Source organism: Procambarus clarkii, chromosome 16 (genome assembly GCF_040958095.1).
Source record: "Procambarus clarkii isolate CNS0578487 chromosome 16, FALCON_Pclarkii_2.0, whole genome shotgun sequence".
Classification (NCBI taxonomy): domain Eukaryota; kingdom Metazoa; phylum Arthropoda; class Malacostraca; order Decapoda; family Cambaridae; genus Procambarus; species Procambarus clarkii.
In genome coordinates, this window is record NC_091165.1 from 9,096,038 (window position 1) to 9,108,537 (window position 12,500).

The following is a 12,500-nucleotide window of genomic DNA, read 5'->3' on the forward strand; positions in this document are numbered from 1 at the left end:
CTGTGACAACATCTGTTAGTCTACTGACTTTGTTACTTGCTCCATACACATGTTTTACTTCACACATTTCATTGTGATGAACAATGGATCTGCTGTTTCTAGTTTACACAGTTCTACTTTCTTCAAATCCATCCAGGAGTTCTTGTCTAATGACAATTTTAAGGGACCTATTTGATAACTCAAGATTCCGTTTGTATACAACAGATGTCAGACCAATCCTGGAGTATGCAGCTGCAGCATGGATTCCACATCTAGTCGAGCATAAGACTAAACTGGAAAAGGTTCAAAGGTTTGCCACCAGACTAGTATCCGAACAGAGATGTATAAGCTTCGAGGAGAGCTACGAGGAGAGACTAGAGGAATTAAACCTCACGTCGCTGGAAGACAGAAGAGTTATGGGGGACATGATCATCACATGCAAGATTCTCAAAGGAAATTATAGGGTAGATAAAGACAGTCTATTAAACACAAGTGACACACGCACTAGAGGACACAGGTGGAAATTGACTACCCAAATGAACCACAGAGATATTAGAAAGACCTTTTTTTAAGTTTCAGAGTAGTTGACAAATGGAATGCACTAGGAAGTGATGTTGTGGAGGCAGACTCCATGCACAGTTTCAAGTACAGAAATGATAGAGCCCAATAGGCTCAGAAACCTGTACATCAGTTGATTTACAATTGAGAGCCGGGACAAATGAGCCAGAGTTCAACCCCCACAAGCACAACTTGGTGAGTACAACTAGGTGAGTACACACCTAGTTGTACTACTGCACTTACTCACTTACCCACTCATTCACACACACTCACACACACACACACACACACACACACACACACACACACACACACACACACACACACACACACACACACACACACACACACACACACACACACACACACACACACACACACACACACACACACACACATAGCTGGCTGATAGAGAGAAAAAGAGCAGTAGTAGTAGCAGGCATTAAAGAGCAAACAGGGACCAGACAAAAGGAGCGGAGAGACAAGGACAAAAACATAGTTAAAGAGATCCTTAAAGAAGTAAGGATGGAGGGAACTGAACAAAATGTTGAAAAGGTTTTCAGGCTTGGAAAGTACAACAAGGACAGTGACTGAATGATAAAGGTGGTATTCATGAGCGAAATCACGAAAGAGGAACTGTTAGCAAGGAAGTGCTGTCTAGCAAATGTAGAGAAATTCAAAAAAGTATTCCTGCAGAGGGATATGACAAGGGAAGAGAGAAAGCAGGCAGCAGACGTGAGGAAGGAGCGCAGAGAGAGAGAGAGAAAGGAATCAGGGAGCCACAACCCTGATCCTTACAATCCCAGAGGGGAGTGGGGAACCCTCCTCAAACAGTGCACTAGCCACAGGGAGTGTGGCACCACCCCACATTCTACCCAACCGACACCCTACCTGCCCCAACCCCTGTCAGCCCCCCACTAAGTACCCACCTAAGGCAACCTCCTCCCACTCATCCCCCTCCTCCCACTCCCCCCTCCCCCCAGGACCTCCCTTCTCCCCCCATCCCCCAAGCCCTCCCTTCTCCCACAAGCCCTCCATTCTCCCCTGCCCCCCTAAGCCCCCCACTCTCCCCCACCCCACCTAAGCCTTCCCCTCTCCACCACTCCCCAAAACCCTCCCCTCTTCCTCACCCACCTCAGCCTTCCCTTTCCCCCCACACCCCCCCTTCTCCCCCATCCCCCCAAACCTCCTCCTCTCACCCCCCTCAACCCTCCCCCTCTCACCCACCCCCCCCGACCCTCCCCCTCTCACCCAACCCCCCTACCCTCCCCCTCCCCCCCCACCCCCCCAAGCCCTTCCTCCTCCACCAGTCTTCTTGTACCAGATCCTCCCAGCTCCTGCTCACCCCAGACCCCCCAGAGGAGAAGCAGAAGAGAGTCAGTTTCAGGGTAATGTACTCGAACATAGATGGGATCACAAGCAAGGCAAGTGAACTAAGGGAAAGAGCACAAGAAGTGAACCCAGATGTAATCGGACTCACTGAAACAAAACTCTCTGGAATCATAACGAATGCCGTGTTTCCCCAGGAGTACACAGTTATAAGGAAAGAGAGAGAAGGTAGGGGAGGATGCGGAGTGGCCCTACTCATGAGAAAGGAATGGAGTTTTAAGGAGATGGCTATCCCGGGCTGTGAGGGTTTCAGAGACTACATAGCAGGAACCATGACAATGGGAGGACCAAGGATAGTAGTAGCAGTAATATATAACCCTCCACCAAATGACAGAAGACCCAGTCAAGAGTACAAAAACAACAACATGGCAGTTAACAATATAATTGAGAGGGCAGCCTCTGCTTCCTGTAGAAATAGATCCCACCTGCTCATCATGGGGGACTTCAATCACGGAAGGATTGATTGGGAGAACAAGGAACCACATGGAGGAGAGGATACGTGGAGATCCAAACTACTGGAGGTGGTGACTAGAAACTTCTTAACCCAGCATGTCAGAGAACCCACAAGGATGAGAGGAAATGACGAACCAGCGAGACTCGACCTAGTCTTCACCCTGAACGACTCTGACATAAGAGAAATCAGTTTTGAGGCCCCTGACAGGAATGAGCGACCACAGCGTATTGGTGTTTGAGTACCTGATTGAAGAAGGGTTATTGAACTTGAGGAGGGATACCGAAACCAAAAGGTTATCATACCGAAAGGGAAACTATGAGGAGAGAAGATAATTCCTAAAAGATATAGCATGGGAAACAGAGTTCAGGGAAAAGACGGCCCAAGATATGATGGACTACATTACGCAAAAGTGCAATGACGCAGCAAACAAGTTTGTCCCAGCCCAAAAGGAAAACAGTGAAATGAAGATGAGAAACCCATGGTTTAATCAGAGATGTAGGCTAGCTAAGCCGCAAAGTAAAAGGGCATGGAGAAACTATAGGAATAAGAGAACACTGGAGAGCAGAGAAAGATACCAGAATGCCAGGAATGCATATGTCAGGATGAGAAGAGAGGCAGAAAGACAATATGAAAACGACATCGCAAGCAAGGCAAACCCTCAGCCTAAATTGCTGCATAGCCACATCAGGAGAAAAATAACAGTAAAGGAACAGGTTATGAAATTAAGGATAGGGGCAGAAGGATTCACTACAAACGACAAGGAAGTGTGTGAGGAACTGAATAAGAAATTCCAAGAGGTCTTCATCTTAGAGCAAGGAGAAATCCTAGAGATAAGAGAGGGAATAGCTAACCAGGAACCACTGGAAGAGTTTGAGATTACCAGCGGGAAAGTAAGGAAGTGTTTACTAGAGTTGGATGTGACAAAGGCTATAGGCCCAGATGGAATCTCCCCTTGGATACTAAAGGAAGGAGCAGAAGAACTGTGCCTACCACTCTCCATAGTGTATAACAAATCTCTGGTAACAGGGGAACTGCCAGAAATTTGGAAAGCAGCTAACGTAGTCCCGATATACAAGAAAGGGGATAGACAGGAGGCACTGAATTACAGGCCAGTGTCCCTAACCTGCATACCATGCAAGCTGATGGAGAAGATTGTGTGAAGAAAGCTAGTAGAGCACCTGGAGCGAAAGAACTTTGTAACACAGCACCAACATGGATTCAGGGATGGCACGTCCTGCCTCACAGGGTTATTTGAATTCTACGACCAGGCAACAAAAATAAGGCAAGAAAGAGAAGGGTGGGCAGACTGCATATTTTTGGATTGTCAGAAAGCCTTTGATACAGTTCCACACAAGAGGCTAGTGAAAAAGCTGGAGATGCAGGCTGGAGTGAAAGGGAAGGTACTCCGTTGGATACAGGGGTACCTAAGCAACAGGAGACAACGAGTCAGTGTGAGGGGTGAGGTCTCAGATTGGCGAGACGTTACGAGTGGAGTCCCGCAGGGGTCAGTCCTTGGACCTATACTGTTTCTGATATATGTAAATGATCTCCCAGAGGGTATAGAATCGTTTCTCTCAATGTTTGCCGACGATGCAAAAATTATGAGGAGGATTGAAACTGAGGAAGATAGTAGGAGGCTACAAGATGACCTAGACAGACTGAGAGAATGGTCCAACAAATGGCTGTTGAAGTTCAACCCGAGTAAATGCAAAGTAATGAAACTAGGCAGTGGAAACAGGAGGCCAGACACAGGATACAGAATAGGAGATGAAGTACTTAATGAAACGGACAGAGAGAAAGATATAGGAGTTGATATCACACCAAACCTGTCTCCTGAAGCCCACATAAAAAGAATAACGTCTGCGGCATATGCGAGGCTGGCTAACATCAGAACAGCGTTCAAGAACCTGTGTAAGGAATCATTCAGAATCCATATAGGTGAATCCATACACACACACACACACACACACACACACACACAAACACACACACACACACACACACACACACATACACACATACACACACACACACACTACCCAGCTGCTGAAAAGAAAAAGATCAGTGGTAGCTGTGGGTATTAAAAAGCAGGAAGGCTCCAACAGGACAGAGTGGAATGATAAAGACAACACAGCAGTGAATGAAATACTGAAGACACTAGAGATGGAAGGGGCTGAGCATAGAATAGAGAAGGTTTTCAGGTTAGGCTAACACAACAATCTTGAGGTATCTTTAGAAGATTTCGCGTTTTTTTTCTTTTTTTTTTAGTGTCCCCGCGGCCCAGTCCTCGACCAAGCCTCCATCCCCAGGAAGCAGCCCGTGACAGCTGGCTAACACCCAGGTACCTATTTTACTGCTAGGTAACAGGGGCATAGGGTGACAGAAACTCTGATCATTGTTTCTCGCCGGCGCCCGGGATCGAACCCGGGACCACAGGATCACAATTCCAGTGTGCTGTCCTCTCGGCTGACAGACTCCCGCCTCAAAGACCGAGATCATGTGTTAAAGATAGTGTTTGCAAACGAGAACACAAAGGAGTTGATTCTAACAAGGAAAAGTCACCTTCAGCCTGTGGCAGATTTAAAAAAATTATACCTCCAGAGGGACATGACGAGGGATGAGAGAGCCATAACAGCAGAAGCAATAAAGAGGCGCAGGGCGAGAGGGGAAACCAGGAACTCATAGCTCCCAACACATCATCCTCAAAAGGTGAGGGGGGAAACTCACAACCAGCTACCCAGTAACACCAGAGGGGAGGGCAACCACACCACCCTCCTGTGCATAGAAACCCCCCCTACCCCAAACCCTCCCTGCCCCCCTCAAATGTTTAGCCAACATTTGCTCAGATCAAATCTCCCTACCCCCACACCCCATTCCCAACCTACTACCCCTCCCATACTCCCGCCATGTCCCCACTTCCCCCTTTTGCCCCATATCCTCATTCCCCCCCTGTTGCCAGCAGGAATGGATCTGGACTATTAATTATGAGAGACTTCAACCACGGAAAACTAGACTGGGAGAACCGGATCTGCATGGAGGACCAGAAACATGGAGAGCTAAGCTGCTGGACGTGGCAACAAGACACTTTCTAAGTCAGCACATCAAGGAACCAACAAGAATGAGAGGAGGTGAACCAGCCATGCTCGATCTGATATTTACCCTAAATGAGTGGGATATAAGGGAAGTTATGATGGAAGCACCCTTGGGAATGAGTGACCACAGAATATTAAACTTTGAGTACCTGGCAGAGCTAGGAATTATCTCCTCCAAAAAAGAACTAGGAAACAAAAGGCTGGCTTACCGAAAGGGGAACTATGAGATCAGACGTTTCCTAAGGGAAATACCTTGGGACACAGACCTCAGAGCTAAGTCTGTACAAAATATGATGGACTATGTCACCCAAAGTTAGGTGTTACAACTTGTTTGAAAGTTGCAGCAACGTTGTAGTTTTTGTTGCATATTTGGCAGGTGACTGATATTTTGTCATTTGTTTTTGTGCGTTTTCTTTCAGTGATTATATTCCCCTTGTTGTATTCTTTGTTTATATTAATTTTCAGAGAAATCTAGTGTGTTATTAAGCACTTCACCACAGAGAGTGGTTAAGATGTTTTTGTAGTTAAAGTTTTAGTTACATCACAAGTAATTCCTAACTGATGCATTACATTGTCAGTCTATGGTACAAATCCAGTGTATCATCAAGTGTTTCAGTACTCAGATATTATATTCAGAGTTCAGCATATCTCAATGCAAGGAGTAGGGGTGAAAGTCAGTTATTTTTGGTAATTCTACACTATACTTTTCAAGACAATACCTGTTTTATATTTAACAACGTGGATACATAGTATATTCGATATTTGAGTTTTAGAGAAAGGTGCCTGATACGTCCATATCCCAGGCTTATTCTGTCCACTATACCACCCAATTGCTGAGTTTTTGCTCTGATAGTTCTATATATAGATGCCTTCTCGTTTAATTCATTAAATGTTTGAAGCTACAGTTTTCAGGTCTTAGTGAATCTCTTAGGTCAGTAAGATTTTCATCAGACATTCGTTTAAGTATTCTTTTTGTCACTGCTAATAAAACACCCATATTAATTTGTACTACTGTGGCTGTTTTTGCAAGCACGTCAACTGTATCATGGTTTGAGATTCAAACATTTGATGGAATCAATGGAATTTAATTTTAAATCTGTTTTCTTTGGCAGCTAAAACATCCATTTGATTATCACTTACTATTTTCTGGGTGTTACTACTATGGGCATTCTGTGAGTCACAGTATATAATTCCACTGCCTCTGTCTTATAAAAAAAATAAACGGCATGGTATATGCCACCATGTTCGGTTTGAGTCGTATTAACCCAGTCATTGGCAATGTACGAGAGAAGATTGTTTAAATATATTACCTGTGCATGACATGCGCGTGACAAAGTGTTATTAAAAGGGTACTATTTACTCCTGTCAATATTCTTTGCTACTGCCAGTGTCGTGAGCAGTTTGAGAGTTATCACAAATGTTCATGTTAAATCATTCTGTGTCTTGCAAGTGTTTGAGACTGAAGCCACTAAAGCCTATGTACTTTTTGAGATCTCAACATGCTGGATTGTGCAACTGTGAAGTTTTGCTGGTTAATACTCTCTTACAATATAACGATCTCTCAAGTGTAATAGTGTTAAGTTTTATGAATTAACTTAAATTTTTGTCTTACATTCAGTCTTCAATTAACCACTTTCCCATGTACCCCTCACTCTCTCAAAATAGCAATTTTTCTCTTAAAGGTCTTTTTGGCACAGATATTAAATAACGGTGCTTCATAGCCCAGCATCAAACAAATATTTTGGTGTGAAACCCCGGAGTGTTCAACACCATATAACAACTCGTTTGGGTAAGACTATAAATCAAGTGATGTGAGATCACCATTTTCTCGAGGAAAGGGTTATTACTTTGTGTCATGCTCGCAAGCACTGAAACATCGGAGTCTTAGTGTTTGCTCACATTACGATTATCATTTGCATTGAGGGCTTTTATTGACAACACCCCTGACACCCATTTTCAGTATTACTGCAGTTGCAATGCTTAATTCTTTTACAACACAGCCACATTCTACTTCTTATTCATTAATAGGTACACTCTCCCTTTATTTCTCTCATATATATTTCCAATATTTCTCATAATATTTAATCCATTTCCTTTTAATTATCATTCCCTTTAATCTTTGTCAAATAAACCAAGAACATCTAACATTCTTTTTTTTTCAATATTTCGCCAATTTAGACTTACTTACTAAATACAAACCCAGTTATCTTAATATTATTGTCCTGTTTATCAAGTACTGCATTTTTTCCTAAGATCAAGAATATATTTTTCTCCCTGATTGAAGTGTATAGGAATATATTTTTTTAATGCTCGGGGCACAAAATCTGTTGAAGGTACACCGTTTTTATGCTGGTAATTGTACAATAGAGTTCTTCCTCCAGCCATTATTTTTAACAAGCTGTGGGACGGAACTTGTTAAAAAATAATGGGTATAGTTTCACTGACACTTTTTGTCTGTATTCTTCCAACCAGAGTGGAAACCTTCAGGTCCTGCATTAATGTGGGTACAACATTGGCCTTCGTGTGGCATTGTATAATTACTTTTACAGCAACTTACCTCTGCTTCAGTGTTGTTATTTTTTAAAGTTGGCTTCGGTGGAGAGTCAGCAGTGAAAATGAGGTTCAGAATTACTCCAACCAGCCGCTGTGTGGATTTTTCTCTAGCGCCCACTGAAAGTCCAGATGCCAAGCATTTCCGGATGTGAGGAAGGTCGAGAGTCAGCCTATTTTCTGGGCTAAAACGCAGCCCTGAAGTCTGCAATGACTCAGGACAATAAAAATATCGAAAAATATTTGGGCATAATTAATTTTGCATGTTCTTTAAATTGTATCACTGGTAAAAAAATTTAATCTTCTCAGTAACATATTCAATTTTATCGGATTAGAATAAGTATATGAAAATTCTACCAAGTTAAATACAATGCCAGGTGTACGACAACAAGGACCGACTTACTATAATGTCTCGCGTATAGAAATGATTTACAAGAAGGTCGGAGACTTCGTCCAGGTGCTCCAGGCTCAGCACCATATATTCTACCTCGGTGGAGCTCATCCTGACTCACGAGTCCTCACAGACCTGAATGTAAGATTTCCTGTACCTTATAAAACTATAACTTGGATCTTTTTATACAAATTATGCTGGGCAATATCGTTATTCCAAATATATTTACTCAAGCTATGTTAACGGTAAGAGTTGTGATACTATCATATATACCATGTTGGCATAAATTAATATAATAGTCATGATCCATGTCATAAGATATTACTTTTCGGTGAATAGCTTAGGACGTAGGAGTTGGTTAATGTGAATCTTCTTAGAAGTCACATGAGTAATTTCAAAGCAATCATCATGGTATTACAGACACTAAAGGCTTAATCAATGTCATTACTGTAAGCATCTTATACAGATCTTATGATGCGGCGCCTTTATCATGGCCCAAAGTTATGTTGTGGTGGTGTAGAGGTTAAGGTGTCTAAGACGTTCTGTTTGGTGTCTGCAGAGTTCTTTGTGAGTAGGTTGGCTGTTTTCTTGTTTTTGTAGCAGATTGTTAATTGTATCAATACAATTACAATACGGATACAATTAACAATCTACTACAAAAACAAGAAAACGGCTAACCTATTCACAAAGAACTCTCCAGACACAAAACAGAACGCCTTGAAGGAAACAAACGTCGTCTATGCCTTCATATGACCACATGGGGATTGTCAGCCCCAAAGGTCACATTATATAGGCAAGACAACGACGTTTCTTTCCAGGCGATTAACAATGAACAAACAACAGGGCTCCATCAAGTAACACATAATCTCCACACACAACCAGACCATCACCAGAAACATCTTAACAAGCAACACAGAAATTATCAACAGATATAACGATATGAGGAGGCTCGGCATCAGTGAGACCCACATCACGAGGTCAAAACCAGCAATCAACAGCCAATTACACATAATTGCATTCTATCTACTTCAAGACCCCGAACCAGCCCAGAAGCAAGAGGATAGATTGTATACATAAGGTTATATGTCCATTGTATATATCCAATTTATATCCATTGTTTCGTGTTTTGTCTTTTGTTCCCAGTCACCTCACCCAGACATTTGAATGCCATCATCTCACCCAAAAATAAATATAAGCACGTTCTGAGAATGTATAAAATGTCTTTGAAAATGTGAGAAGTGTTCTTACAAAAAGCTTCTAGGCATCAGACCATAAATAAAAAAGTGAAAATGAACTTTGGAGAGTTAATTTTGCAGCTACTTCCGACAGTGAAGAAAAACAAAAGAAATATTGGGAAGATTCGTGTTAGAATCATTAATCTTACCATTTCGGTCATATTCAACAACATATATATATATATATATATATATATATATATATATATATATATATATATATATATATATATATATATATATATATATATGTCGTACCAAGTAGCCAGAACGCACTTCTCAGCCTACTATGCAAAGCCCGATTTGCCTAATAAGCCAAGTTTTCATGAAATAATGTTTTTTCGACTACCTAACCTACCTAACCTAACCTAACCTAACTTTTTCGGCTACCTAACCCAACCTAACCTATAAAGATAGGTTAGGTTAGGTTAGGTAGGGTTGGTTAGGTTCGATCATATAATTGAACCGAGCTGGAGAATTGCAGTCTCCGTGGTGTAGTGGTAAGACACTCGCCTGGCGTTCCGCGAGCGCTATGTCATGGGTTCGTATCCTGGCCGGGGAGGATTTACTGGGCGCAATTCCTTAACTGTAGCCTCTGTTTAACGCAACAGTAAAATGTGTACTTGGATGAAAAAACGAATCTTCGCGGCAGGGGATCGTATTCCAGGGACCATAGGATTAAGGACTTGCCCGAAACGCTACGCGTACTAGTGGCTGTACAAGAATGTAACAACTCTTGTATATATCTCAAAAAAAAAAAAAAAAAAAAAATATATCTACGTTAATTTTAACTCCAATAAAAAAAAATTGACCTCATACATAATGAAATGGGTAGGTTTATCATTTCATAAGAAAAAAATTAGAGAAAATATATTAATTCAGAAAAACTTGGCTTATTAGGCAAATCGGGCCTTGCATAGTAGGCTGAGAAGTGCGTTCTGGCTACTAGGTACGACATATATATATATATATATATATATATATATATATATATATATATATATATATATATATATATATATATATATATATATGTCGTACCTAATAGCCAGAACGCACTTCTCAGCCTACTATTCAAGGCCCGATTTGCCTAATAAGCCAAGTTTTCATGAATTAATGTTTTTTCGTCTACCTAACCTACCTAACCTAACCTAACCTAGCTTTTTTGGCTACCTAACCTAACCTTACCTATAAATATAGGTTAGGTTAGGTTAGGTAGGGTTGGTTAGGTTCGGTCATATATCTACGTTAATTTTAACTCCAATAAAAAAAATTGACCTCATACATAGAGAAAAGGGTTGCTTTATCATTTCATAAGAAAAAAATTATAGTAAATATATTAATTCAGGAAAACTTGGCTTATTAGGCAAATCGGGCCTTGAATAGTAGGCTGAGAAGTGAGTTCTGGCTACTAGGTACGACATATATATATATATATATATATATATATATATATATATATATATATATATATATATATATATATATATATATATATATATATATATATATATATATAGATAACTGAAAACTCACACCCCAGAAGTGACTCGAACCCATACTCCCAGAAGCAACGCAACTGGTATGTACAAGACGCCTTAATCCACTTGACCATCACGACCGGACATAATGAGGTGATAGCCGAGGCTATTTGAACCACCCCACCGCCGGCACTCGGATAGTAATCTTGGGCATAGCATTTTACCAAATCACCTCATTCTTTGGGGCACACGTGAGGAACACAAATGCGAACAAGCCTGAATGGTCCCCAGGCTTACCGGACATAATGAGGTGGTGTGAGTTCTGGGGTGTGAGTTTTCAGTTGCATATTGTCCTGGGGACCATTCAGGCTTGTTCGCATTTGTGTTCGTCACGTGTGCCCCAAAGAATGAGGTGATTTGGTAAAATGCTATGCCCAAGATTACTATCCGAGTGCCGGCAGTGGGGTGGTTCAAATAGCCTCGGCTATCACCTCATTATGTCCGGTCGTGATGGTCAAGTGGATTAAGGCGTCTTGTACATACCAGTTGCGTTGCTTCTGGGAGTATTGGTTCGAGTCACTTCTGGGGTGTGAGTTTTCAGTTGCATATTGTCCTGGGGACCATTCAGGCTTGTTCGCATTTGTGTTCCTCACGTGTGCCCCAAAGAATGAGGTGATTTGGTAAAATGCTATGCCCAAGATTACTATCCGAGTGCCGGCGGTGGGGTGGTTCAAATAGCCTCGGCTATCACCTCATTATGTCCGGTCGTGATGGTCAAGTGGATTAAGGCGTCTTGTACATACCAGTTGCGTTGCTTCTGGGAGTATGGGTTCGAGTCACTTCTGGGGTGTGAGTTTTCAGTTGCATATTGTCCTGGGGACCATTCAGGCTTGTTCGCATTTGTGTTCCTCACGTGTGCCCCAAAGAATGAGGTGATTTGGTAAAATGCTATGCCCAAGATTACTATCCGAGTGCCGGCGGTGGGGTGGTTCAAATAGCCTCGGCTATCACCTCATTATGTCCGGTCGTGATGGTCAAGTGGATTAAGGCGTCTTGTACATACCAGTTGCGTTGCTTCTGGGAGTATGGGTTCGAGTCACTTCTGGGGTGTGAGTTTTCAGTTGCAGATTGTCCTGGGGACCATTTAGGCTTGTTCGCATTTGTGTTCCTCACGTGTGCCCCAAAGAATGAGGTGATTTGGTAAAATGCTATGCCCAAGATTACTATCCGAGTGCCGGCGGTGGGGTGGTTCAAATAGCCTCGGCTATCACCTCATTATGTCCGGTCGTGATGGTCAAGTGGATTAAGGCGTCTTGTACATACCAGTTGCGTTGCTTCTGGGAGTATGGGTTCGAGTCACTTCTGGGGTGT

General features: G+C 42.2%; 1 protein-coding gene across 5 annotated transcripts in view; it reads right to left on the reverse strand.

Moving 5' to 3' along the window:
• LOC138365178 (uncharacterized) overlaps nt 1-12,500 on the reverse strand; it is a 352,859-nt gene that overhangs the window by 144,602 nt on the left and 195,757 nt on the right. For all 5 annotated transcript variants that reach the window (XM_069325247.1, XM_069325245.1, XM_069325248.1 and 2 more), the window contains exons 2-3: nt 8,426-8,548; nt 8,030-8,227 (exon numbers count right to left, since the gene is read on the reverse strand). In XM_069325247.1, the coding sequence (XP_069181348.1) occupies nt 8,030-8,227; nt 8,426-8,524 (297 nt within the window). In that variant the 5' untranslated portion in view covers nt 8,525-8,548. The remainder of the gene's footprint in view (nt 1-8,029; nt 8,228-8,425; nt 8,549-12,500) is intronic.